Source organism: Aphis gossypii, chromosome 2 (genome assembly GCF_020184175.1).
Source record: "Aphis gossypii isolate Hap1 chromosome 2, ASM2018417v2, whole genome shotgun sequence".
Lineage (NCBI taxonomy): Eukaryota > Metazoa > Arthropoda > Insecta > Hemiptera > Aphididae > Aphis > Aphis gossypii.
The window spans coordinates 62,724,044-62,751,073 of NC_065531.1; the positions used below are offsets into that span (position 1 = coordinate 62,724,044).

General features: G+C 27.7%; 6 protein-coding genes across 7 annotated transcripts; 3 read left to right on the forward strand and 3 right to left on the reverse strand.

The window, feature by feature from the left end:
- The first annotated feature begins 1,407 nt into the window (after window positions 1–1,407).
- Window positions 1,408–2,179, forward strand: LOC114122934 (macrophage migration inhibitory factor homolog). Its single transcript, XM_027985742.2, has 3 exons — window positions 1,408–1,645; window positions 1,706–1,881; window positions 1,943–2,179. Exons 1-3 carry the CDS (start codon window positions 1,538–1,540, stop codon window positions 2,019–2,021), a joined length of 363 nt encoding a protein of 120 aa, XP_027841543.1. The 5' UTR covers window positions 1,408–1,537; the 3' UTR covers window positions 2,022–2,179.
- Window positions 2,180–3,816: 1,637 nt separating this feature from the next.
- Window positions 3,817–8,731, reverse strand: LOC114122965 (calnexin-like). The gene is made up of 10 exons (XM_027985782.2): window positions 8,508–8,731; window positions 8,333–8,419; window positions 8,106–8,268; window positions 6,448–6,911; window positions 6,129–6,394; window positions 5,765–5,996; window positions 5,133–5,273; window positions 4,625–4,747; window positions 4,394–4,540; window positions 3,817–4,285 (listed from the first exon to the last, which is right to left on the reverse strand). The coding sequence occupies exons 2-10, from the start codon at window positions 8,411–8,413 to the stop codon at window positions 4,208–4,210; spliced, it is 1,695 nt and encodes a 564-aa protein (XP_027841583.2). The 5' UTR covers window positions 8,414–8,419; window positions 8,508–8,731; the 3' UTR covers window positions 3,817–4,207.
- A 163-nt stretch (window positions 8,732–8,894) lies between these two features.
- On the forward strand, window positions 8,895–11,389 carry LOC114122964 (probable splicing factor, arginine/serine-rich 7). The gene has a single exon (XM_027985781.2). The coding sequence runs from the start codon at window positions 9,225–9,227 to the stop codon at window positions 11,226–11,228; it is 2,004 nt and encodes a 667-aa protein (XP_027841582.1). The 5' UTR covers window positions 8,895–9,224; the 3' UTR covers window positions 11,229–11,389.
- A 298-nt stretch (window positions 11,390–11,687) lies between these two features.
- LOC114122966 (DNA-directed RNA polymerases I and III subunit RPAC1) lies at window positions 11,688–17,344 on the reverse strand. Its single transcript, XM_027985783.2, has 9 exons — window positions 16,678–17,344; window positions 16,555–16,602; window positions 16,353–16,460; window positions 15,806–15,938; window positions 15,632–15,739; window positions 15,371–15,553; window positions 15,049–15,168; window positions 14,868–14,984; window positions 11,688–11,901 (listed from the first exon to the last, which is right to left on the reverse strand). Exons 1-9 carry the CDS (start codon window positions 16,717–16,719, stop codon window positions 11,783–11,785), a joined length of 978 nt encoding a protein of 325 aa, XP_027841584.1. The 5' UTR covers window positions 16,720–17,344; the 3' UTR covers window positions 11,688–11,782.
- A 1,972-nt stretch (window positions 17,345–19,316) lies between these two features.
- Window positions 19,317–25,348, forward strand: LOC114122939 (uncharacterized). The gene is made up of 8 exons (XM_027985748.2): window positions 19,317–19,797; window positions 19,870–20,068; window positions 20,173–20,423; window positions 20,722–20,898; window positions 20,957–21,188; window positions 21,761–21,891; window positions 23,498–23,702; window positions 23,793–25,348. Exons 1-8 carry the CDS (start codon window positions 19,709–19,711, stop codon window positions 24,855–24,857), a joined length of 2,349 nt encoding a protein of 782 aa, XP_027841549.2. The 5' UTR covers window positions 19,317–19,708; the 3' UTR covers window positions 24,858–25,348.
- Window positions 24,843–26,151, reverse strand: LOC114122941 (uncharacterized). Of its 2 annotated transcripts, XM_027985749.2 has the most exons (4): window positions 26,024–26,151; window positions 25,655–25,969; window positions 25,059–25,280; window positions 24,843–24,999 (listed from the first exon to the last, which is right to left on the reverse strand). In XM_027985749.2, the coding sequence occupies exons 2-4, from the start codon at window positions 25,835–25,837 to the stop codon at window positions 24,868–24,870; spliced, it is 537 nt and encodes a 178-aa protein (XP_027841550.1). In that variant the 5' UTR covers window positions 25,838–25,969; window positions 26,024–26,151; the 3' UTR covers window positions 24,843–24,867. The 2 variants fall into 2 exon arrangements, with proteins under 2 accessions (XP_027841550.1, XP_050057661.1); XM_050201704.1 differs by having other exon boundaries at window positions 25,655–26,088.
- Between the last annotated feature and the right edge of the window lie 879 nt (window positions 26,152–27,030).

Consider the following 27,030-nt stretch of genomic DNA (forward strand, 5'->3'; position numbering starts at 1 on the left):
GGACCGTTTGGTCATTTGGATTATACTTACCTACTATCGCTAATCTCCGGAATGCATTGATTTTTAAATTGTTTTTGTGTCTATATGTACGCGATAAGTATTCAAAATAATGCATCGATTTTCATCTTCAGTAAAGTTTCAAAATCACCGGGGGAAAAAAAATAAAAGGAAAACCTGGAATTTTTATTTTAAATTGGTTTTCGACAAAATTAATTTTGGTTTCTGGTGTAGCTCTAAAACCAATGACCGAATGACCGATACATGCAGTTTTCACCATTGTTATTTATAGACATTTTCAATTTCTAATTAAGTTTTTTTTTCATAAGAGTTTAATGTTCATATTTTGACATAGTTTATTAAATTTAAAAACTATTTTGTAGCTAAGAATTTATAAAATGTTCAACTTTAACAACTATTTAAGAATTTGAAAATTTAAAACTTAATATCGTTATTTTTTTCCGGGAGCTATCAACACTGACCGTTACGTACACTCGGAGCATTAATTATACTCTGAGTTCTACAATATGTATATTTTCTTTAGTTTGGAATACTTGGTTACTTTTTGGTTTTGTTTGTTACCAATTTTAACTTTTTAAAATTGCTTAACACTTAGTAATACATATTAGAATATTCTATTCTGTAATATTACATAATAATATCATGCATATTGTATAATTATTTTTAATTATTCTGTATGACTACAATTTATTGTCTAACGAGTATTGGTTAAGATTAAATAAAGTAATAATATATATAATATAAGTGTTATTTACATTTAATATTTAATCTTTGTTACACCGTTAAGGTCGAGCAACGAGTCCCGACAATTTTGATAACGAAAGATCAAATTATTAAAATTAAACTACCTACACCAACCCATTGTCCAGTAAAGTGTAAACTTTAGTAAATATCTCTTATTTTCAATACAACAGTAATCTTTTAATTGCTTCAATTCCCATACTAGGTTCGGTGATCTCGATTTATATTAATCGATTAATATTTACTACTAAAAAAATAATTAAAATATAAATAATAAATATTATAATTTATAATGTATATAATTAATTATATAATAATATAAATAGTCAGACACGAAAAGTGGCGGGTGACCATAATAGATTTTTCGTGATAGTGGTAATTAAATCATTTACCGTGCTTTATCAAATATTTCTTATTTTTGTATTTTAACTAAATATCCATGAGTAGAATGCTAACACGAAAAAAGGGAGACAAAAATTTAATATATAATGTCTGAATGGTATTTGTATTGATGGTACAGTTGTAGCTGGTGGTGGTTGCAGCATAGACCTATTAACTGGGTTGTAATGGGTTGTAACAAGGGATTGCAATAAAATGAGAACCACTGTCTACTAGTTGATGAGGTTCGGGGTACAACGGCGAATGCTTATCAAGTCACCGAAATCATTAATCATTAATCAATAAATAATAAATAGTCAAAGTCAATAGTAATTGGTGTAGTAGCCCGGTCGCTTGTTGGTTTTAAATTTTTTTAAATTTTTTTTTTAAATTTTGCAATATGCCTCATTTTCGTTTGGAAACAAATGTATCGAAATCTAAAATAACACCAGAGTTGTTGAAAAAGATTTCTGCGGCTGTGGCTAAAACTCTTGGAAAACCAGAATCAGTAAATACCTATTTATTTATTTATTTTTTTCATTTGTATAGTTTTTGTTCTTTGTTTTAGTATGTAGTTGTGACTATTGTGCCCGACCAACTTATGACATGGGGTGGAAATGATGATAAGCCCTGTGGTACAGCCACATTAATGAGCATCGGTTGCCTAGGTGTTGAGCAGAATAAGAAACATGCTGCTGTATTGTATCCTCTTTTAAAAAAAGAACTAGGCATTCCAGATGACAGGTACATTGTTCACTTTATTCATCAGTCATGAGGTAATTTAATTATTAATTATTGTTTCTAGATTATATATAACATTTTCGGACCAAAGTTCATCCAATGTTGGTTATACTGGAACCACTTTTCAAACAATTTTTGGATGATTAATACAAAAATTCAAGAAGAATAGAAAACTTATACCAGTACACTACCTCTATTCAGATTATTTTTAAATTTTACTGACTACAATTATTTAAACCTATTATCAAATGCTAAACATTTTTTTTTCAATTAAGTAAAATAAACAGTAAATGTTCGTATATTTTTTTGCTTTCATATATTGACGTATATTGATGTTAATCAAAAACTTGTGAAAAGGAAACAATTAAAGATAAGGGGATAAAATTGAATAACATATGTAAATTAAACAAAGCCAAGTTTATATAATATAATAATAATATAACAAATGCTTAAAGTATTAGAAGGTACCATAAAATATGGCAGTGAAGTAATAATGACTGTATACCTAAAAGCAAATAGAAGGGTTGTACTATCAGTCTTTTGCCACAGTCATACTCATGTAATCCATTCCTCATATCTTGTTTGAGGACATTCTTCTATAATGTGTCTGATTGTCTGAATTTAAATGCAAATGCAATGAGGAGAATGTTTCATTCTCCATTTATAAGTAGGAGATAATTAAATTTACTTTGTTCCGTTCTTATTCTATTTAAAGAGGTCTATATAACTCTTAGACAATCATAAACTGGAACACTGGTAGGATCAATTATGATAGATAGCGAACCTATATCACACGTGTCATGGAGTGACACACACATGATCTTTAAGTGACACACTCAAGGTTTGTTTTTTATCATTCAAATCATGGATGTAGACACTTTTAATTTAAAAAAAGGGTTATCAAATTACTTGATACATTAGAAAAATAAAAACAGAATCAAAATTTTTATTTTACTGCGGGTACAGAAAGATTCACCATCCCTGAATTATGAGGTGTTCATTTTTAGAGTTTCCCTTCCCAGTTTTTTTATAGTATATTATATTGATTTATAGATTATTATTCATTCTTACTAATACCCTCGATTGTTACTAACGCAGTATATAAAATTAAGTTTACTATTAGGTACACTGTCACTGTATTTTGTAATCTTATCCGTATTTATAATTTTCTTATTATTCACCTAACAAATTATATTGTTTAGATGAAACAATTCCACTAATCTTATGTTACCTACTAGTTAACCTCTGCAGAGTAAAATTTACTTTGTTATGATTAATTTATGAATACCTAAGACCTAACAATATTTATATTTTTAATATTAGCATAGTGTATGATTATAAGATCAAATGTTTGTTTAAAAAATAATGAGTATGAATTTGTAGAGCTTTTTTAAATTTAATATTATATTTTAATTGCATTACGGCATAAAGCCGGACATACTTAAAAAACAATTTTTTAACTAAAATTAGTCTCTCACATACCATTAATTTTAATTGAGGACGTTTAGACTAAATTTCTATTATTTTATAAAATGATCAAAACATGTATTATGCATTTATTCAGAAATATAAATTCAACAATAGGGTTACACATTTTCCTAGAATAAGCAATTATAAAAATAAACATTATAATCTGTAAATTATTATGAAACAGAGTAAGTACTTCAGTCAAATATAATAAAACATACATTTACTTATCCTATTGAGCCAAGGTTTAAAAATATGTTTTAACTAAGTATTTGCAAGTATGGATTTTGTTAAAATCTAAGAAATGCATTTTTCAAAAATTCAAAGATGCCATGTGATAAATAAAAACTTGTCATATTTTATGGATTTACTAATAGACAAATATCAAGTTGCACAAATAAAAGAAGATAAGAAACAGGTCAATAAGCTATTATTAAATAACAATGAAATTTGTCTTTCTAATAATAACAATTATTCAATCAAACCAATTTATTTAACACATTTGAGATTATATTTAAATCAGACATATTAATTATCTTTATATAATATAATATATATATAGTATAAAACAAATTATAATCGAACATGAAAGCAATAAATTTAATCAATGCACAAGTCTATCAAAAGTGATTCAAAATATAATTCAATAATTGTATGTTTTTAATAACACTAGTACAAAATTATTACAGAGACCTGTATGATAAATATTTGAATTTAACCTTTTATTTTTTGGTTTTAACATTATCATGACTAATATGTTTTAAAAAAAAAAATAATAATAAATAAATAAACAAAATACACAAATTGTAGGAATACAAACAAAATGACGCTACCAGGGAAAGAAGATAGATGATAAGCAGATTCAGTCTTTTCTTGTTTTGCGCTTTCTTGGAGAAGATGGTACTTGATCTTCATTAGTTTGATCAGCCTCTACATCAACCTTTATAAACATATTTACATAAAACATAATCAGAGTATTTTATCAGTCATTAATATTATATAAACTTAAAATAATTGCATTTATTATTTAATTTTTAGAAGCACATACATTTTCCTCATCATCATCAGCACTTTTACTATCAACTTCTTCATCTTCTTTTGTATCTACTTCTTGTTCTTCATCAGATACCTCAGGCTCTACGTCTGGTACAGGTTCATCAGTTTTTTTACTCGATTCATTTACAGAAGATTTTTCCTATATTAATATGAATGTATAATATTATAATGTGTACTAAAGGGAATTTAAAAAAAAATAATTTTCACAGTGAGAAAAGATTACTTTTGATGAAGTGCAGCAGGTAATAACTATTAATACAACAGTCACGGCAATAACTACTACATATACAGCCCATAACCAAGGGTTTTCATTGGTATATCTAATTACAGCTCCAAATACACTTTCCTAATTAAAAAAATACAAATTTGTTAAAATAGATATAAGAAAAATCATAACAACAATAGGTATTAACGAATATACTAGGTAAATTGATAAATATAAATAAATTAATAAGGTACAACCAACTATTTATTAGTTACTTATTTAGTAACTAACTACCTTTAAATATCTTTGTGTTAAATATGATAAATAAATAATCACAGGTATAGAACAATAAATTATATAACATAACCATAATCCTGGTTTATAATTCATATTCTTGAGAACTCTGCCCCAAAAAGTGCCCTATAATATATGTGTAGATATATTTGTTTGAGAACTATTACTATAATTTCAATATTAAAGATCTTAAATTAAAATTTCTATAGATATAAAAAAGTTAAAACATTACCGATTCATGTGACAAATTCTTCTTTTTCAATAACCATGTTAATTCTGACCATTTTTCAGCATGTGACTCATCATCTGCTATTATGATGTTATCAAAGTAAATTTTGTCTGAAATAGACCACAATTCAAAACCAATAGCGCCCTAAAATAATACATAAAACTTAATTAAGCATAACATACACAATGTCTTTAACATATATATACATAAATAATTTCTAGTTTTATATATTATATTTATTTTTTATCAAATTTGTTAGAATACAGAATGTTTCTTCTAACAGTAAACATAAACCCTCATTAACAAAAAAAACATATATTTTTATTTATTAAAATATAGTAAATTGAAAAATGAATCACTTTTTTATAATAAAAGTAGTCACTGCATGTTCTTTTTTAAAAACCTTTAAATAAAAATTTAAGGATTATTAGTTTTTTGAAATACATAATATGGAATTTACAATTTAGAATTATATAAAATCACAAAAAATTAGTATAGTAAGTTTATAAGATAAAATATTATTCTATACTTAAATCTTTTTTTGTAGAATAGATTTAAATGATATGAATTAAAAAATGCCGTGTTACTTTAATTAAACAAACTGTATATAAAAATATTTATAATACAATACTTACAATAGGTGAAGATTTAAGTGGATTTTTATCATAAAAATAATCAGGATTATGTATGAGTCGAGGAGTCCACTTTCCACGATAATTTGGATTGTCTATTAATGGCTGCTTCCATTTGCCTTTGTACTTAGGATTTTTCATTAACGGTCTCGACCAAGGTCCACAACCAGAGCGATCTTCACATTTTGGATTATTAATTAAAGGTGGTTCCCATTCTCCATCCATATCATTATCCCTTTAAGTAAATTAAATTTATAAATAAGTCAATATGAAGTACAGATTATATTAATTTTTTAGGTTATCTTATTCGATCATGTACTATTTTAAATAAATTAAATCACTAAACAAAATATTAACTGATACTAACCAATCAGTAGGTTTAACTGCTGCAGTATCAGGTATATGAGTGGGTTCTTCTTCCAACCAATCATTTGGCATAGAAGAGGATTCATCAGGAATACTTTCAGGTTCACTTTCATCCCAATCATCTGGCTTAACAGCATTTTCATCAGGAATTTTACTTCTTTCATCCCAATCTTCAGGTTTTACATCATTCTTGTCAACTATTTCTTTTGGTGGGTTAATTGGTGGATTAAAATCATCTTCTGATAATAAATCTCCTTCATATTGCAACTATAAACAATAATTAAGTAAACATAATAATAACATTTTATTAAATAACTTACTTCTTGGTCTAAAAAGAATGAATATGAGTTGTCTGGTTTAACGACCAAGGTAAACAAATGAGGTTGATGGTCAGTAAAAACAGACTCTTCTGTTTTTAATTTTAAACAGTGTTTTTCAGTAATTGTATTATTCCTAGGATTTTTATGTCTAATTATAAAATGCACTTTAGAAGTTGGTCCACATTTATCTGGGCCAAACATAATTGAATATGGAGTTTTATCATTGAACTGAGTTAAATCCTTAACATGAGGACCTTCAGTTAGCAACTTTAGATATGCTCCACCACAAGTATGTGGTTTTTGAAAAGCTACTTCATATTGAATGACTAGAGTTTTTCCACTATCGAATTTGAATGGTTTGTCAAGTTTTGATGAAATAGCAGCATGGCGACTTTCTGATGCTAAAACTAGACCTCTGTCACCTTTTAATGGGAATCTTTCTAGCTCATCAATACTCCATTTACCTAATAATAAAAATAGTTACAATGATTAAAAAGTATATACAATATTAAAAAATAATCTATACTCCGGTTCATGAGAGACCACTCAGGGGCGGTGACCAAAATTCATCTGTTCTCGCGCATTCTCCCACCACTAAACTCTCCAAAACACTTGCCACCGTCACAGACACTATCGCCGCTATGCCTCCACTTGCCTATTTGAATGCGCGAAGGAGTAGTACTCTCTTGTAAGCCGGAGTATATAATTTAATATTTTATTCAATTTTTATACTAGAATATTAATAAATTTTAATACATAGCCATTAATCCCAATCATAACTTTTTTATAGATTTCTTTAAATAGAGTTTAAATAAAACAACTCCCTGATAAAATAGTTTAATCAAAAAGTAGTGTTATTAATTAATAATTCAAGTTTCCAGGTATTGTATTATACAAAATCTTATTTAATGGCTAATACGTTCACTGCCGCTGCAGATCATAGATCAGAATTAGTAGTAGGGTGTTGATGGCCGCCGCCAATCCATGATCATCATTAGTAAATCATTTGTTTATTTAGATATGTCAATAAATAATTCGGCCATAGAAACACTACTTTAATATTTAGCTTAGCCATTCAAAATGTCTTAATAAACCATGATTTGTAGTCGGTTTTTGTTTCCAGTGAATTTTTTTCTAGTAATATGTGCTTTGCACACCTTTGTTTTTTTTCGACTTATTATTCATTTTATAATCAGTATTATATAATTAAATATCTATTTATTTTATATTAGACTTAATTATGGACTTTCCTGCTAGTCCATTAAGATTCAAAAACTTCTTATTAGTCGGAAACTTGATATAAGATTTCAAATTTATGACAATCTGTGATTGACGCCGCAGCCATTGCCAATCACAGATGGCCATGCATATAATATTATCAACAATTAAGCGAGGTGTCATACTGAATTAGGAATAAACATGCAGAGGTGAACGTATTAATTTCATAGGTAAAATCAATTATTCTATTACTTTTTTCTAGTATTTTAGACTACTTGTTATCCAATCCTACTATTGGTAGCTTATAAGCTGTCGTGTGCTATCCTGTTTCAATTAATGTATGTATGTAAATAAATTTAATGTTTATAACAAATTCTAGGTGTGCACAATAATAATAAAATAGGTAAAACATTTATTGACATATATTATAAGTGATTTACCATCATATTGAGCTAATTCCTCATCAACATCTGGCTTCTTAGAATTAGATTTAATCCATTTTTTACCAAATGAAGACAGATCGTCAAAGTGTTCGGCCAGGTACACGCCTTCTCTAGGCAATGATGGGCTGGTATAAGGCACTGATTCTACGCTAACATCACTCTGTTGAAAGGTACACGTATTAGACAACAAATTTAGTTAATTGTAGTTGGGATTTATTGCTTACTGGCGTTTCTTCATTGCCAAATGCCAATGCCAATTGTATAACTAGCACCGCTATGCATGCCAGTAGTTTAATTTTGGCCATTGATATCTATTCCACACGTAAAATATTAAATATATGAAAAACAATAAAAAATATTATTAATTCTAAGAGCTCAATAATCAATGAACAAACTTACAGTAACACTCGTCGAGACAAGACGATTTTCAACGCAAATAGTCAAATGTCAAATACTCAAATTATATATTTGGATGATAATGAAAAAAATCTACGTAACTCCACGAATCCAGTAATCTGCGGCAGGGCTTTCGGGAGCAGAAAATGACAAGACAGAAATATTACTACTGGACCGGCGTATTACCGCAGTGCGTGCAACTGTGTTCAGCGGTAAATGAATATGGCGTTGATGACGATGGTGATGATGATGTTATTGATATTTCCCCCACCTTCCCGCTCATTTTCTAAATTTTTCTAAACCATGACGATAATAATTTTAAAATTTATTACCATATCCCGGAGCCCATGCATTACAGGTTTTCAGAAATTTGTTAGATTTTTGGCTTGTACGTTTTACGTATTGCTAGTTCACAATATTTGAGTATTTTTAATAAAATGTAAATTTTTAATTTTTTCCCGATGCTGTTCGCTGCTGTTGTCCGCACTGTTCTTATGACATCATAGGCGTACCACTAACACACCGCTACTGTTCGGCTGTTTGATTCTCACGTTTAAATACGATTATACGAAAACATACCGTGATCCGTGATCATAATTCACTGAAGTGCCGACTATATGGACAAAAATAGTAGGCCATTTTGTGGTGTTTAGAATATGTAGCCGTTAAATTTCCAGCAATTGACACCACCAGTCGTCGTTGTTTGCTCAAACACTCGCAATGACGGCTAGCACGGACGCAGCTTCAGCTTTACCCACCACAAAGGTGATACAGGTAACGAACATCGCACCACAAGCCACCAAAGATCAAATGCAAACATTGTTTGGCTGCATTGGCAAGATCGAGGATATCAGATTGTACCCTCAGATACGTGATGTGTCTGTACCCGTCCAGTCTCGTATATGTTACGTCAAATATTTCGACTCGCTGTGCGTAGCTGTCGCTCAACATCTTACGAACACTGTGTTTATAGACAGAGCACTCATCGTCACGCCCTATCAATCTTCAGTTGGTGACATACCAGATGAATATAGGGCGCTGGATATTGCCAACCAAGCAAACATAGTGCCTGGATTGTACCCTTCCGATCCTAAATTGCCAGCTCACGTCGTCAATCAAATCGAAGGGATTCCTCCTAATCAAGTAATAGTTACGAACGATCCGGTATTGGCATCCAATGGCTTACCACCATACCCACAGTTGCCAATCACCTATGATTCAAGACGAATTGAAGAAATTAGACGTACCTTAGTTGCTATAAATGTGGATGAAAATGTAACTGATGAAGAGCTCATAGGATTTTTCCAAAAAGCTGGCGATGTCAAGTATGTCAGATGGTGTAGTAGAGAAAACGATATCACTCGTTATGCTCTTGTAGAGTACTCGGAACAAGCTAGTGTTATAGCTGGATTAAAACTCAATGGAGTTCAACTTGGTTCCCGTCCTGTTCAAGTAACACATGCCACTCAGGCTATTGCTAAACCAATGGCCAAAAGTAATGAAGCAGCCCAAAGAGAAATCGAAGAAGCCATGACTCGAGTTAAAGAAGCTCAAAGTTTGATTTCCGCAGCTATTGATCCTGTCATTGGAATTTTATCTAAAGACAAAAAACATGGTCATTCCCATCGTAGATCACGGTCTAGATCTCATGGTAGGAGTCGCCGTAGATCATCATCTAGATCACGTAGAGGACATTCACGTTCTCGTAGAAGACGATCAAGATCACGTTCTAAAAGGCGCTCTAGATCAAGGAAAAGATACAGGAGTCGAGATCGACGTTCTTCGAGAGATAGAAAAAGATCACGGTCCAGGAAAAAATCAAAGTCTAGAGATAGAAAACGCAAATCATCGAGAGATAGAAGAAGATCAAGATCTACATCCAAGTCTAGACGTCGTTCGAGGTCTAGAAGTCATAAAAAAGATAAGAAATATTCTTCTAAACGAAAAGAAGATAAATCAGAAAAACGAAGAGAAAAAGACAAAAAGAAAGAGAATACTCCACCTATTATACCAGAAGTTGAAAAGAAAAATAAATCTGCTACACCTGATAAAGAAAAATCTAGATCAGCAACACCACCCAGAAGTAATTCTAGGAGCCCAAGATCATCAAGTAAATCACCAAGAAGAAGTAGTTCTTCTGGTAGAGGAAAGGTGTCTGAACCAGTTAAAAGTCGTTCGTCTAGTCATATTAGACGTACATTGTCCCCAAAAAGATCTAGGACAAGAACTCCTCTTCGTAAACGAGTTAGTAGGTCTCCTCGTAGAAGTCGGACACCTAAGAAACGCACTAGGAAATCAAATTCATCTCAGAGACGTACTCGAAAACGTAGTGCAAGTCGTCATAAGTCACGTACTCCTACTGAAAAAAGACATAGACGTACACGTTCATCCATACGTAGATCTCCATCTCCTAGATCACCTCCTCCTAGAAGAGTTACTAGAACTCCATCTAAAAGTCCTCAATCTCCTGTTAGGTCTGTATCCAGGTCACCACCAGTTAGAAGTAAGAGAAGTGTGTCTGACAACAGAAAAAGAAGTAAGTCAGCAAGCCGAAAAAGAAGCCTGTCAGTAGATAGAAGCAGAAGAAGTATGTCAATTGATCATAAATCTCGATCAGAAAGTAAAAGTAGAAGCCATACTCCTGGTTCAGTAAGGAGTAGGTCACCCGGATGGAGAAAAAGTGAATCAACATCGCCACCACCAAATAGACGAAGTACTTCATAAACTCAATAATTAAAAAAAAAAATTATGTACTTGTAAGCATGTACCTACACAAATAATTTTAATTATCCGTTTACATTAAAATTATGTAATTTTACTTTAATTTAATATAAATATGTATATGTTTATCGTATCTGGTGTATATTATACACAATTATATTTAAGTGTTATTTTTGTTTTCTCCTGTCCTAGTTTTACAATAGTGAATTTACATTAACACTTCCATAATACGACAATATGTTATAGGTATTTTAAGGAAATACATCCTTAAATACAGTTACAAATAAATCTATAGGTTCGCATTTTATTTATATGGAATCTTATATAGCAATTATCACCAACTAAGTTTTTGGTGTTTTAGAAATTCACTAAGCTTGTTCCAAGGATCTGAACCTGATCATTAGTAATCAAATTACAGCCAAGGTGCATAATACCTAGTTTTATTAAGAAACAATGATCCTATTTTTGTTGAAAAATGATTTATTTAAAATAAATAGTTAGTTATTTTTACATTACATATTAAATAATAATAACATTAAAACACAAATATAATAAAATTAGATTTCAGTTTGATTTAGTGCTGATTCTGAAGCGCTATTAACTTTTTTAATTAAAATATTTAAGGCTTCTAAGAAAATTACACTTGGATCCATTGCTCCAACTGATTCAATTGTAACTGAAAATGAAGATTATTAGTCCAAGATCACAATTTACAAACAGTATTTACATTTACATAGTTTATATACAATATAAACATATTAGACTCAAAGTTAGTAAGAAACAAATAGTAGAAAATAAAATTTTTTGATTCAATTAAAGAAATTAATTGGTGTTAAAAAGTTACTTTTGTTGGTTATTTTTAATTTGAGTTTTTTGTTTTTTAACAATCTTAAATCTGAAAGCGCATATTTTAAGGACGCCAGGATTTTTTTGTATCTGGGTTGGGTGCTTTGTTCCAATGTTTTTCTTCTTTTATAACATCTCCCAATTGTAAATTTTTCATCGCAAAGTAGTTTTTAGCATTCATCGTTATGGAGAGGTTCAGAGTGAAACAAAGCGTAACAATAGTAAAAATGCGCCACAAGTGCAGGCAGTGTTTTTCTGAAACCTTGCAAAAGCTTCGGATGAAAAATGCGCCTTAGTGAGCAACTGTAACTCGTTTGTTAGAAAAATTCGAAAAAAACTGGCTCTGATATGTCCAAAGATTGTCTGAAGCTTTCACAAAGTTTCAGCAACATACTCTCCACACTTGTAGTACATTTTCACTAACAGTACGCATTGTTCCACTGTCAACCTCTCCATAACGACGAATGACAAAAACTGCTTTGCGATGACAAATGGGAGATATTATAAAATAAGAAAAACATTGGAACAAAGCAGCCAACCCAGATACAAAAAAATCCTGGCATCCTTTAAATATGCGTTTCTGCTGGGACATCCTAATGTATGTATATTGTAAATACAACAAATTTTATTGCATTTCACATTTATAGTAGTGTGAAGTATTAATAAATTCCCAATTAAAGCTATGGTAATTTTCAAGTTTTTTTCCCACTTTTTCTTAAGATTCATTTGAATATAAGACCTTTTTTGTACTGATCACAAAGTAAGTCTTATAAGCGGTATCCACCATATTTAAAACATAAATAATTAAAAATATTAAAAATTATGCTACCTACATTTTATAGCATTTTATTATAGGTTTTTTCTTTTTTTAGGGAAATCTTTAAATACAATTATTTGTGTTGACTAATTTATTTTTTTTTGAACTTTTAATAATTTAAATTTCTAGTTAAAAAAAAAGTAACCATAATCAAAAATATTAAAAATAATTAACTACAATTTCAATTTTTATTAATGGCATCAACAATTTTGATAAAATATTTGGCATGGGAATTATTAATTGTTTTGATTTTTAGAAGTGTAACTTTCAAATTAAAAAGTTTCAGGTAGTATCAAGTAAGTATTGGATCTTCATTTATGCTACAATTTTATTTTATATATATACTATATCTTACAATACTAGCATACACTAATACTTGTAAAATAAAGTTAAATTTAACTCTTTGATTCATATATTGTTGTCTACATTTATTTTGATTAATAATTTAAAAGCTTAATCTGGCCATACTTTAATATAAAATATGTCAAGCATTTTATTTTGACTCTTATATAACAATAAACTTAAATTATACATAAAAAAGTGACTTTATTTTCAAATTAATAATCATGAAATTTAAAGTGCAAATAATTTAAATGTCCTGTGTAATATCTTCAATTGTTCAAACCTTATTGCATATAAAAGTTTTAAGATTATACATAACAAATTCAAGGCACATCATATTGACTTGAGCCATAAAATTATTTAAAAATTATTAATTAAATATAGTTTTAAATTCTTTCTAAATATTTTCTGAACTGATATTTTTTTAATTAATGGATTTTCACTCTATGTTTAAAAAGTTTACACCTTAGTGCGGAACCATTTTTGACCAAAATCTTTAATATTTTATTAACAGGGAAATTATTTTTTTTTTTTTTAATTGAAGAATAGTAAAATACAATATAGTACCTAGTAAACAGTAAATACAATTTTGATTTGAAGAGCTTTTACAATTTGAGCTGAACAATGAATAGAATGATTGTCTATTATCATCTTTTGAAACAGAAAAATGCTTTAACATTGAGGGTAATTTTTATTTTATAGTCATGAATGAAATACTTTAACATAAAAATATTATTTTAATAAGGTTTTTTTGTTATATTTTGATTTTATTTATTTTTTCAATTTATGTACTTATGAAATACCAAGTATTTAAATGTTTTTTTTATATATACAGAGTGATTTTTTTATCAAACAACACTCATTATTTCCAAAAGTATTCATGTTTTTGAAAATATTTTTTTACATAGTTTCTAATTGTTAAAAAAACAACGTTTTTATAAAAAAATTATATTTTTAAATATTTTTTATCCTTATATTTTTTTTAAGTTTTTTACTTTTTTGAATGACAACATAAATTTTTAATTTCATATTCCAAAGCAGAATAATTTTCTGAGTAATTCGATACATAAAAATCGAATTTAGGATGAGTAGTTTATGAGTTAAACGTATTTAAAGTTTAGCTTAGGAGCTTAGTGGAGTGATAAGGGGTTACCCCGCAAAATATTTGTCCACTACTCCGCTTGTCTAAACTTTGAATAAGTATAACACATAAACTACTCACCCTAAATTCGATTTTTTATGTATCGAATTACTCAGAAAATTATTCTGCTTTGGAATATGAAATTAAAAATCTATGTTGTCATTCAAAAAAGTAAAAAACTTAAAAAATTATAAGGATAAAAAATATTTAAAAATATATTTTTTTTATAAAAATGTTTTTTTTTTAACAAGTTGAAACTATGTAAAAAAATATTTTCAAAAACATGAATACTTTTGGAAATAATGAGTGTTGTTTGATAAAAAAATCACCCTGTATATAAATTTTGACTGTTTTTTTTTATAATTAGTGTAAATTGCCCATATTTTTTTGTTGGTAGAAAAGGGGTAGAAATGCAAATTTGCCATCAAACCTAAATACATCCCTGAATTCAAATAAGTAAAAATGAACTGACTTTAAATAATATCAAAAAACTTACATATAAAATGATCCTGAATTTTGGAAAGTAAAATTTTATTATCAAATTGTTTGTATCTAAATACATTCCTGGAACTATTATCTTTTCGAGAATCTTCAACAAATGCATTAAGAACACCTAAAAACAACCATTAGAAACTTTAAAATAATATTTATGCTTAGTTTTTATAAATAATATATACCTTTAACACTTTTCAGTCCAATGACACCCTTAGGAAAGCATGATTGTAGTAATAGTGCATCATTTCCTTTGATTTCATCAAGTAATTTAATATCTGGCATCATTCTATACCAAGCTGTACCTAATATATTTTCAATATCATTAATATTATATTAATTTTAAATATAAATCATTCAAGAATAAATTAAATTAAATTAGTTAAAAATGTAATTATTAGAAAAACTTTTTATTGATTCATAGAACAAATAATCAAAATTAACTTGAAATAAAAACACATTTTACAATTTACTTCATACATAATTAATAACATAATAAAAACTTACAAACACTTTGAAATTTAGCATGGTCTTTAGGTAATCCTTTAACTGCAAACATTTTAAGTTCAATTTCTTGTCCAGGTCTTAATTTTGCAATAAGAATATCATCATTAATTATTCCAACATCTTTTTCCGTGAAAATATCTTTTTGGTTGCCCAATGGCAACCATTTTATGTGTTTTGCATACACTAAAATTGTTAGAAAACTAGAATTCAAGTCACAAAAAAGAATATGTAAAATAACAATAAAAACAAAAACATTCTTACCAGGAAAACTAATAAATTGTTTGTGAGCTAATGCATCTAAATCTTTTTTTGTACATTTTATTTTCATTTCATAAACTAAACTGTCATGTTCATTAGGCTCAGAATTTTCTAAAAAAAAAATAGTCTTTAAAAGTTTAATATATAACATAATAAGTTATATTTTAAAAAGAATACCATCTTCTTTCATTTTGAACTGCCTAGGGTCTGCTTTCAATGGAATTAATCCCAATCGATGTGCTAGTATTTCATCGAGTATATATGATGTATTTTGATATATATGCACTTTTTCAATTGCCATACTAGGTACCTAAAAAAAGAATTAGGGGTTAGAATAAGGCTAATAGTTAATTTTATTAAAAATATTATTTAATACCAAATAATTAATTAATAGGTAGTTGTTTAAAATTTATAAACTAAACAATTTTAAGTATAAATATGAAGAAAATTGTATGTACCTAATTTGTATGCAATTACTTAATTTCATAAAAAATTAATTGGGATAAGGAAATTTTTAACAAAATACCTGATTACAAATAGTAATAATTTAATTTTGATTGAATAAATTGCATATTACAATATAATAATTATTAAGGTCCTAACAAGTCTTTCACAACTTGTATAATATACTAGAAAATAAAGTACCAAACCTATTTTAAAAATTACCAAAATAAAAAAAAACCATTTAGATACTAATAATATGTTAATATTAAGACTACATTACCTCAGATAAAATAACTCTTCTTAAACTATTAGCCACAGCTACATCAATGCCGACAAGATCAAATTCCAAGTCACTTTCAGAGCGACTGATTATATTTATTTTGAAATTCTAAAATATAAATAAAATTAACTTTTAATAAATTAAAAAAAAAATTGAACGAATAATTTATTCAAATAAGATTGTAATTAAATGTGTTATTTACCTTGACAAATTCATCGTAGTTATATGGTTTAATTTCATTTCCTAAAGTCTAAAAATCAAATTATGAACGTTGTATAATAATATACTAAATGTATCAACATTATTTAGTATTAACTTTTCTTACCCTTTCAATTGAATATTTATTCATTATTATTGGATTGTCCATTTTACGATCGAATTAGCTATTAGCACGTCTGTAGTGAAACTATTAACAATACACAACACAGAACTAGACTTTACCTATATAATTTATAGAGCAGTAGACAGTTAAAAGTTTTAAATCCGAATTTCATTCAAACTAACATGCGTGATTGCGTGAATCGCACATGCCCGCATCCAACTTATGAGTTATCTAAAATCACGATTACATTATGGTCTAGAGATAATAAAGATAACAAATGTGAATGGGTTGGAGGGACGAGACAACCTTATAAGTTGTAATGCAGTGTTGCCGCTTGCCTGTATCCGAAAATTGACCTTAGAAGGGAAACCGTAATTTTCCAAAAAAAAAAACGAACTGGAACTTACTCGTTGGTAATTCCTAAAGTTAAAAATTGGGAAGGAAATAGGAATAATTACAATTGCAAAAAACAAAACAGTGGTCAAGTGACTATCGCTCTGCTGACTGCTGTAGGTCTCTTATAATTGATATTATATTAAATTTGAATTCAATGATGGGTATCATTGTATACGAAAATCGATTCTGAATGGAAATGATTTGTCTGCCTGGATATAATTTCCAGTGGTTGGGGAAAAGGTAATTTATGTTTTAACTTTTAATGGCCTGAATACACCAAAATTTAAGATCTTTTATAATTATTGTAAGCCAAACTTATGGAAAATATTGTATTAAATTTTCAAATTTTAACTTTTAGCTACTTATACAACATTTTTATAAATTATACCTACAAAATAATTTGCAAATACTCATGATTTTGACGAATTTATTTCAATATTTGAACTTCAAATGCTAATAAAAAAAAATTGAACATTGTATTCTTATAATTTTTAGATCACTATAAAACTACCTAACTTATGAGGAACTTTGAATTAAATTTTCAAGTATTTTGACTGCTAAAAAATAAACAAAAACGAATATTTCAAATCACTGTAGGTAAATATTAAATAGCATTAAAATAAGCGAAATATTTTGAAAATTAAACTATGTATTGTAATCATGTAATTATGAAAAAAAATTTTTTTTAGCTACAATAAGAATAACTTACAAGAAACCTTGTATTAAATTTTCAAGTTTTTTTGGGCACTCAACATTTTTTTATCGACATTTAGAAAATACATAGAAAAATCGAAAATTTCAGTTTTCTTTAAATACCTAACTAAAAAAAATTCAAAATATTTTGAAAATGTAACTGTGTATAGATTACACTAATATAAACATTTAGTACTTTTAGTGTTTAGTTTTTGAGTTACAACTATATAAAAAAATCAACTTGGTCGAAAACTGGTTTTGCGTAAAAATTCCCATTTTTCCGTCACTTTTTTTTTATTTATCTCGATTTTTTTTTTTTAAACTGTTGGATATTGTTCAGTTTTTACCATTATAATGCATCCAGGATATTCACTTTGCTATCGGAAATATCACTCAAAGTTTGAAATTGAAGCATTATTTCGACAAGTTACCATGCTACACAGTATACACACAAAAAAAAATTACCACATCATTGTAAAATCTATACATTCATCAATTATCACTCATCACTATTATAAAAACATTAGAAACTAATAATTATAAGACAATTGTAAACATGATAACTTTTTATTAGGGAAATGTTGGGTACTATCTAATATCTATATAAAATATATGCTGGCTGAATTATCCAGTTTCACCCGTGTGAAGTTTTTACTTTCTCTAAATGAAATTCTTAAATAAATACATATAGTTGTATTTTAAAGAAGAAAAAAATGTATGATCAATATTGACAATATTTATAATAAATCAAGTGCTCAATAGTAGTAGTACCTACCTGAATTACAAATAAATAATAATAACAATAATAATCAAAAATGATTTTAACTAAGTCTATAATTAAAACTTTAATTTGTATGATTTAACTATTTATTTATGAATATTTAAAATGATTAAAATCAAATCTCTAGGTAGGTATATCACATTCAGAGTTTAATTTTGTGATACTTAATTGTCCGGTCTTCCAATTTTAAGAAAATGCTTCATATAATTGTAAATATGAGAAACCGTTATTTTCTAAATCTCCATCACAATAATAAGTTAAATTCTGACCTTGCCTAAATTAAAAGATCACCATAAGGCTCATTTGGTACAAACTTGTGAAAAAAATCTTTAAATTATTTAAACGATACGGTAAAAACCTCTCCCATCCCTCGGATAAAAAAAAAATGAAAAATCGGGCGACGTGCTGAAACTCAGAAGTCAGAATGGTATTTGGAATTTTCAATTTTGAAACAAGTTACAAGTAACAACTGTGAGAAAAAAATTTAAAAAAGTTAAACAATGTCGTCAGAAAATTGGAACTTAAAAAAAGCATGTTCTTTATACATACTTAAAGGATATAATATTCATAGAAAACCATGAATTAAGCATAGAGAGCACGGAATATCTTAATTCTTAATTGGATTAATAAGATTAAAGCCCGTGTACCACCACCGCATAGAGTAATAATACACCTATTATAGTATTTTGAGTATTAGTTTGTTCTTTGGTATGATGGTGTAGGTACCGTGATCATTCTATTCTGTCCTTTTCACAGATTTATATAGTTACTATATAAATCTGTGGTCCTATTCTATTCTGCCCTAGTGATACCAGTCACCAGAGTAATATTATTATTTATTACTCTATGCCACGGATTCATGCTCTATGCGTGAAGACAAATATCAACATTTTCTTATCAGTTTATCAGGTAGCCGCGCTTCGTTACAAAATACAAGTTAAAATAAATACTATGTAGTTTTAAAATACGTTATAAATTAATAATTATATGGAATTCGTATCTTACAATGTAATTATATAGTATAATATGCTACACCACGATTAAAGATATACCTTTAATAGTGTGCTACACTAATGGAGCCGTTAAAATTAAAATTATAAACGTATCTACAAGTTTAATACCACTGTTATTAGTATTATAATTTTCTAACTTTTCTTCCACACTATGAATATTGATAATTGGAAAAACAGTATGTTAACTTCTCACAAGACCGAGTCTGAAAATGCAGACATTCAAAGTAAACTTAACTCGTGGTATGTCATTTTTGTCATTGAATCACTACTAATGTGTTTAATTTTTTTTTTTTTTCTTACATGTCTTCAAAGGTTTGAAGAAAAAGGGATCATTAATAAGCTACGAGCACACATAAGAGAACAGATGATCTCTGCTCTAGAAGATAATTCTATGTGGAATACTAACAAAAGAAATGTTAACTCTCCAAAGATTCAGGCAATTAACCTCTTAGTTGCTGATTTTCTGATAAACCAAGAAAATTTGTTCACATTATCTGTATTCACTACGGAAGTAGGTATCATTTTGTATTTTTGCATGATGTTAAGTACTTAAGTACTTTATATAATAATCTAATTGTGTCACATTTTGTTGTCTAAAAGTATATTTTTTTCTAGGTACCATTACTTGGGAATTTACATGAATTCTCTTCTTATGTAAATCGTTTAGGCGATAACACTCAAAAAATTCCAATCACCAAACCTAGTTTCAAATTAAATGATGTTCAGGATATCCTAGAGGCATTAGGCATCCAACCAAATTCAGATATCACCGAATTGACGTGCCAATACTATTTTAATGAAAAACAGGTCCATTCATTATTGGCTTGCTTATTCAAATCTATAACTATTTTAAGAAATAATCTTAGGTATCTAATTATCCAACTATTATAATAATAGATATTGTTTTAATACATTGTATAATAATTTAAATATTTAGGTAGTTTTCTAATTAACCTTATACTAGTATTTTTTCTGATGATAATTATAATTACAATTTAAAATTAGAATTGAGAATTTATAATAGGATAAGCCTTATTAAAAACTTAAAATGTAAATCCTTAACCTAACCTTTATTTTGACCAGATTGTTAAACTATATTTACATTTAAAATAAATAATAAAACTGCTTGTCTCAGTATATTAATCATTAACTTTTTTACTTTAGTAAATGTAACGAAGTTCATATCAATCAAAATTGTAAAGAAATAAACAAATTGAATAACATAGAGAATAATACTTATGAACATAAATTAAACAATTGGCTTGTAAGTATCGAGGACATTCTGTGCTCATTCAATTTGAACAAAGAACAGAAAAATACTTTGAAAATGTTATTAAAAAAGTAATAATACTTAATAAATTATTGCAAGACATTCTTTTTATCGATCTTAATTTTTTAGGTACCATCAAAATAGTGCTCAAGAAACTGCTGTTTATAAAGAACACTTAAAAAAACTAGAAAGACAAAACAAGGAAATGGTTGAGAAAGTTGCCGATATAGAACAAATACTCGCTGCACATTTTCATTCTCATGACAGTAAATTAATGTTTCAAAAAGAAGAAATAGACTATGCCACACAACAGCTTCGCTTAGAACAACAACAGCTTTATCAATTAATTAATGTATTTGAAGTAAGTGAGCAATGTTAATTTAAGACAAACATAAAATTTTAATCTTTTTTTGTCATGTATAAAAAAATAAAACATCTATTACAAGATAAGTAAATAAAAAAAAGGTAATAAGGTAAGTAAATTATATAGGTATATGTTTTTGTTTACTTTTGATTTTATAGAATGTTTTATTATAATTTTATTAAAACAGATGTATGACTAATTATTTTGATTAATTCAAATTTAAAATATTTTTTCAGTAATAAAGCCTAATGTTTATATTATTAATAAGTAATAGATATTAATAGGTAATTATATTATATTTATAATTATTATGGGGAATTGACTTTTAATAATACTATTCTATTTTATTCTCTGACTATCAAGACCTTTCAACAGACCTTAATGTTCTAAAATTGATAAAAATAAATACAATATTTTTAATTGTTAATTTTGATATCTGTAAATTTCTTTATTAAAATGAATTGAATTCATTTCTAATACCATTACATATATTACTAATTTATTAAACTTAATTTTGATTGTTAATCTTAAAAAAATTAATAAATTAATTACATAACTGCATGTAACAGGAGAAAGAAAAGTCTATGCAAGAAAAATTAGAGAAGTCAGAAGAAGAATATAAGAAAAATCTACAACATATTGAAAATCAAAAATATGAATTAAGATTAAAAGAAATGGACATCTTAAGGCATGAAAAAATGTTAGTATTATTGATACTGATGCACCTTTCATATCTTTGTATATTATTGAAACACAAGGCTATTTTTTGGATAGTACATTTGAAGTTCTACTGTGCCAATATGCATGATTTTGTTTCAAACGTATGTGTTTTATGTGTATACTCCATTTACGTTAAGAAGGAACCTATGTGGCAACCTTTTTTTGTGGACGACGGTTAGATTACACCCTAACATTTCCCCACCAAACTAAGCCACCTGTTGTAATTGTGCTTAAAAGCTTAATGCCACACGAGTGTGTCTAAAGTAGAAACAATGTACTCTAAATTATGTGACCTCGTTTATTGCACATACAAAATTAATTAGCCACTTCCATCAGTGGCATATCATTAAGCACACATCATGTATATTGTGTGCAGAAGTTGGCAGCCGAAGTCCCTTCTTATTATGATTGCCGATGTTAGTATAGAGATCCATTTAATGAGAAAAGTTCAAAAAAATATATTTATTACTGGTAAAAAAGATCAAGGGATACTATATAATTTAATAAGCAAATAACAAAAATTATTATTAGTAGTATTCTTTATGATTGTTATTAATATTTTATAAAAAAAATAGATCTACCTATAACTTTATTAGAGTAGTGTAACTTTGCCTTCAAAATTCACATTCATTTTAAGTAAGAGTAATCAAGGCACATTTCTATCAATGTAGGAGCAAATATATTTTAGGGCCTGTCTGTGTAATTATGTAGCAACTTGCATTGCTTACCACGTTTACACATCTACTGCATCTACTGTTATAGTTATTAACATGGAGTTTATATTAATAACAAAATTAATTGAAATTTTAATATCTTTGTTAAAATTTTTGGAAGAAATATTTGCAGTGTTCCGGTATAATATATAAAAATCAAATCACTTTCCATTTTAAGTTATTTCTAAGCACTAAACATTACTTAATTGAACTATTAATTTTTTTGTAATTTTTATTTTTACTATAACTACACTGCAATGGTTTATTCAGCTAGTAAATAAATAGAATATGTGTATGGTACGGGTAATGTTAACATTTGGATAATGTCGACATTAGCCATCTGTTATCATTACCCCCCATAAATATTATTAAGTAATGGCTATTATTAACATTAACCGGATAATATGATATTAGCCAAGCACTTTTGGATAAGTAATGTCTTAACTCTTAACACCTATAAAAATGTATCATGCATGAAATAAAATAATTTTAAATTATCAACAATGTTCAATATATTTAAGATATAATTAGTAATTACTATAAAATCTATAATATTATGATAAAAGATTATTTTTCATTTTTAATAACCTAATCAACTTATTTCTTGAAATATTATTTTAAGTATAGAATTAAAGTGTTAATGTGCGTTATACTTTATTATTATATGGCATGCTTCCATGACATTTTGAATGCTAACAAAAACTATCGACTATTTAATATATAACTTTTAACATTATCCAGATATTGTTGATATTTCATGTTTATAAACAAAAAATTACACATTATCCAAAACAGATGGCTAATATCAACATTAGCCGTATAAATTAATGTTGACATTACCTATAACATTTATATTATAATGAATGCTTTCAGGTTAAAAGGAGAATCACCAAATTACAAAAATGAAACCAAAATCAGTGAACGCAATCAAGTTCAACTGTTGCAAGAACAAAACATTGATTTGGCAAAACAATTAGTGGAAATAAAATCTCAACTTGACAAGCTTGAGAGATATAAAAATGCTGAACAGACATATTCAAAAAAATATGATAATCTTCAAAAAATTAACTCTTCGTCAGTTAGTTAAAAATTAATTTAAATATTTTATAAAAGTTAAATATTATTATTTTTTTTATTATAACGTTTTTATATTATAAATTGGTTACAGGATCAAGAAATGGTAAAAAACTTACAAAAAGATAATGATGAGTTACGTGAATTTATTAAAGTTCAGCGACAAAGAATTGAAGAATTATCATACAGAGTATCAAATTTAGCTAAACAAATTGAAAAAACTCATAAAGTGCCATTGACTAAAACAGATTATGATAATAGAAATGTAAGAAAAAAACTATGCTTTGTTGACAATTCCAGTAGAAAACATCATTATATCACTCAAAACATTTCTTCGACAACTACAGATTATTCAACAACTGTGTTAGAATCAGATAATCTAACAGAAGATGATATAATACAAGAAGCCGAATCCAAACTGAAAACTTTAGAAATTAATTCTGCAAAAGTAACACAAAATTTGAAAAATTTTCCAATAAATAGTTCACGTCGCAACATAGAATTTAATGTAATTAAAGACACTCAAAAATCATATAAAGAAAATCGTTTAAACTTTTCAGATGACTCAGATTTAGATGCATTGAAATGCAGCAGTAATAAAATTAATTTAAAAGAGCTTGCCAATAAAATTGGCTATCATCGATCAGTCAAGCGATCTATGAATCATTCACAATCTGAAAATGATACTAGCCCTGAAATCTCACGAAATACTAAATTTCAGGGTCATAAGAATTCTACAAATATTTTGCCAATCGAAATACCCTCATCCAATATTAAAGAAAAAGTGTGTAAAGAATTAGCTATAAATAAACCAAGTTCAAGAACTGAGTCTCCAATTAATAAATCTAATTATCGTACTGAAATGTCTCTAGATACATCTAATATATCTATTCAATCACCAAAAGAAAATAAATTGCAAATTGATTCCGATGTAAAAAACACATTTTTTCCAACCACTAACAATGATAATTTTGATTTACAATTGTTTAAACCCAAAGAAGTAATAGATTCACAACATAAACAAACATCTATACTGCAAAATAGTTCAAATGGAGTGGATACTTTGTCAAACAGTAAAAAATTACAAGAAAGTGATCACACAATTTCATTTGGTAGTAGTAATAAAACTGATAAATCTTCAGACTTTTGGGCATCATAGAAATATTTTTTTATTTATTTTTGACAAGCATGTTAACATACGACACAGATATCAAATCTTCATCTTCAACTCCCATATGAGACATCAGGTCTTTGGCAATTGATTGTCCATCCTCAACTGTTTGGCTATCATTCAAAACTACCTAAATGAACAATAATTAATCAATAGATTGATTTCTGAATATCATATTCAATAACTTACTTCTAATTCTACAAAATCCCCAAGACCAACAACACTATCAAAATGTACTCTTGTTTGGCCAACCATTATCAATTTTCTTTCTTTTTCCACGATTCCCCACGTACCCAAAGCATTTGTAAGCACTTTTTCTAAATCTTCGTTTACTTCACATTTATTATAAGAACTTAACTTTGGTCCAGAGCTTTCTTCTCGGTTATAATAAATTAGTTCTTGAAGTTTACCCTGTGAACATGACAAATGCACTAAGTTATGTAATATTTTATACAAATACAATAATTATTTTTATTCAATCACTGTCTTGATTTTTATTATTACTGTTATTTTGTGTTATACATTTTTGATTTTTGGAGGGCAGGGGAAAAAACCATTTTGATATTATTTGTTGTTTATGCAAATATCTTTCATTTTGGAAAATTTAACACTTAATGATCATTATGAAAATCAAACATTATCATCTAGTTTAAAATAAGTAATAACTATATTATTTAACTTTGATTAAATATATTTATACTTCTTAAATACTTTAATAGGAAAACCCCTGAGAGATTTTTGTGTACTCTCAGTCTCACCTCCAACAAAAACTATTAATTTCCTACCATTTTTCTGAGTTTCAATTTGCCACATTTTCCAGTTGGTAAATTAAAAAATGAGTCTTTTTGCTTAATTATCAAGGAATCAGGATGGACGTCGTAGGCAGCATTTGACCTTAATGCCAAAATCCGCTGTCTGACCACTTCCAAGTCTTTAACGCGTGCTTTGATCTCTACGTTTCTTGGCATTATTTAGTTGAGCACTGATGTTGATTGATAATGAATTTTTTAATGTAATGAACTGACACAGCAAATACTTGCTGTGCAATAGCCAGCAAATCGAATTAATCCGTCAACACTTTAATTTGAAGTTATTCCTAACTGAACACCGAAATATTATAGAAACCAAAAAAGCAACGACCAAAGACAACTCACTGTTCACTGTTTAGTTCTCTTGTACCTAATGAATACAACAATACATCCAAGTATCCCTGCTAGTAAGTACTTACCCACTAGTCACTTTTTTTTATACTTTTATCAACACGATGTCAATTTTAGCGGGAATTATCCCGATTAGGAAATATGTGATAATATAAAATATTATTCCACTGAAAATCTATCTCAATTCTCAACTCCCATGGTTACACTTTTACAAGATAAGTAGTTCTAAAAAAACAAAATTTGTTTATTACTTTTATTAGGTACTTATTACTTTATAATTTTACAAAATAAGTATATTTTTAATAATGAAGAGTCTTTCAGTCTTTGATTATTTTTTTCTTCCACATTCTACTTGACCACCACCATTTCCACTGTTAGGTATTTGAAAACAGTGATTTTCCACTTCTGACTACTTATATTAATTATTATCTCAGCTTGGATACCTACTATAAGTAGAATATTCTATTCTATAATCAATGGTATCTACTAACTACCTTTGATGTAGGTACAGCTTAACAATAGGCTGAAGTTTTAAACCCTAAATTTTCTTATAGTATGAAATAAAAATATTGACTTGGGGCAACTACTATTATGGTAAATTGGTAACATGAAAATAGAACACTCATTAGAACTCGGTATGCTCGACAGTGCTATTCGTCTCCGATAGTCCGATGAGTTTATTTTACGGGTCAAAGCCTAAATAGGTAACCTACCAACTCCGCAAGTTGGTAATAGTTAAAAAATAGGTATTAAAAAATTCGAACTCTCATGACTCTCAGATTTAAACATTCAATATATTTATTGTGTGCTATTATTACAAAAAATAGATACCTACTTTGAGAAACTTAGATTTTAAAATTGAAGATAATATTGAAATAATAAATTATAATAATATGCAAAATGTAACTAATATTTTATATAAATTCTATAAATATTAAATATAGGTACACAGATACGCGAATTATACACATTGTATAATTATATTTATTTGTAAATACAAA

Bases quoted from the DNA above. Each gene is read 5' to 3' on its own strand.
- LOC114122934 (XM_027985742.2), top strand. From the start codon at position 1,538: ATGCCTCATTTTCGTTTGGAAACAAATGTATCGAAATCTAAAATAACA. The intron at 1,646-1,705 runs GTAAATACCTAT...TCTTTGTTTTAG, and splicing joins CTCTTGGAAAACCAGAATCA to TATGTAGTTGTGACTATTGT. The intron at 1,882-1,942 runs GTACATTGTTCA...TATTGTTTCTAG, and splicing joins CTAGGCATTCCAGATGACAG to ATTATATATAACATTTTCGG.
- LOC114122965 (XM_027985782.2), bottom strand. From the start codon at position 8,413: ATGGCCAAAATTAAACTACTGGCATGCATAGCGGTGCTAGTTATACAA. The intron at 4,541-4,624 runs GTAATCTTTTCT...ATATTAATATAG, and splicing joins CCTGCTGCACTTCATCAAAA to GAAAAATCTTCTGTAAATGA. The intron at 4,286-4,393 runs GTATGTGCTTCT...ATGTTTATAAAG, and splicing joins CTGATGATGATGAGGAAAAT to GTTGATGTAGAGGCTGATCA.
- LOC114122964 (XM_027985781.2), top strand. From the start codon at position 9,225: ATGACGGCTAGCACGGACGCAGCTTCAGCTTTACCCACCACAAAGGTG.
- LOC114122966 (XM_027985783.2), bottom strand. From the start codon at position 16,719: ATGGACAATCCAATAATAATGAATAAATATTCAATTGAAAGG. The intron at 15,740-15,805 runs GTATTCTTTTTA...TTTTTTTTTTAG, and splicing joins GTTCAAAATGAAAGAAGATG to AAAATTCTGAGCCTAATGAA. The intron at 11,902-14,867 runs GTAAGTTTTTTG...CTTCATTTTCAG, and splicing joins AATTCAGGATCATTTTATAT to TTACAATTGAATCAGTTGGA.
- LOC114122939 (XM_027985748.2), top strand. From the start codon at position 19,709: ATGAATATTGATAATTGGAAAAACAGTATGTTAACTTCTCACAAGACC. The intron at 20,899-20,956 runs GTAATAATACTT...TTAATTTTTTAG, and splicing joins TTGAAAATGTTATTAAAAAA to GTACCATCAAAATAGTGCTC. The intron at 23,703-23,792 runs GTTAGTTAAAAA...AATTGGTTACAG, and splicing joins AAAAAATTAACTCTTCGTCA to GATCAAGAAATGGTAAAAAA.
- LOC114122941 (XM_027985749.2), bottom strand. From the start codon at position 25,837: ATGCCAAGAAACGTAGAGATCAAAGCACGCGTTAAAGACTTGGAAGTG. The intron at 25,281-25,654 runs GTAGGAAATTAA...TCATGTTCACAG, and splicing joins AATTGAAACTCAGAAAAATG to GGTAAACTTCAAGAACTAAT. The intron at 25,000-25,058 runs GTAAGTTATTGA...TTGTTCATTTAG, and splicing joins GGGATTTTGTAGAATTAGAA to GTAGTTTTGAATGATAGCCA.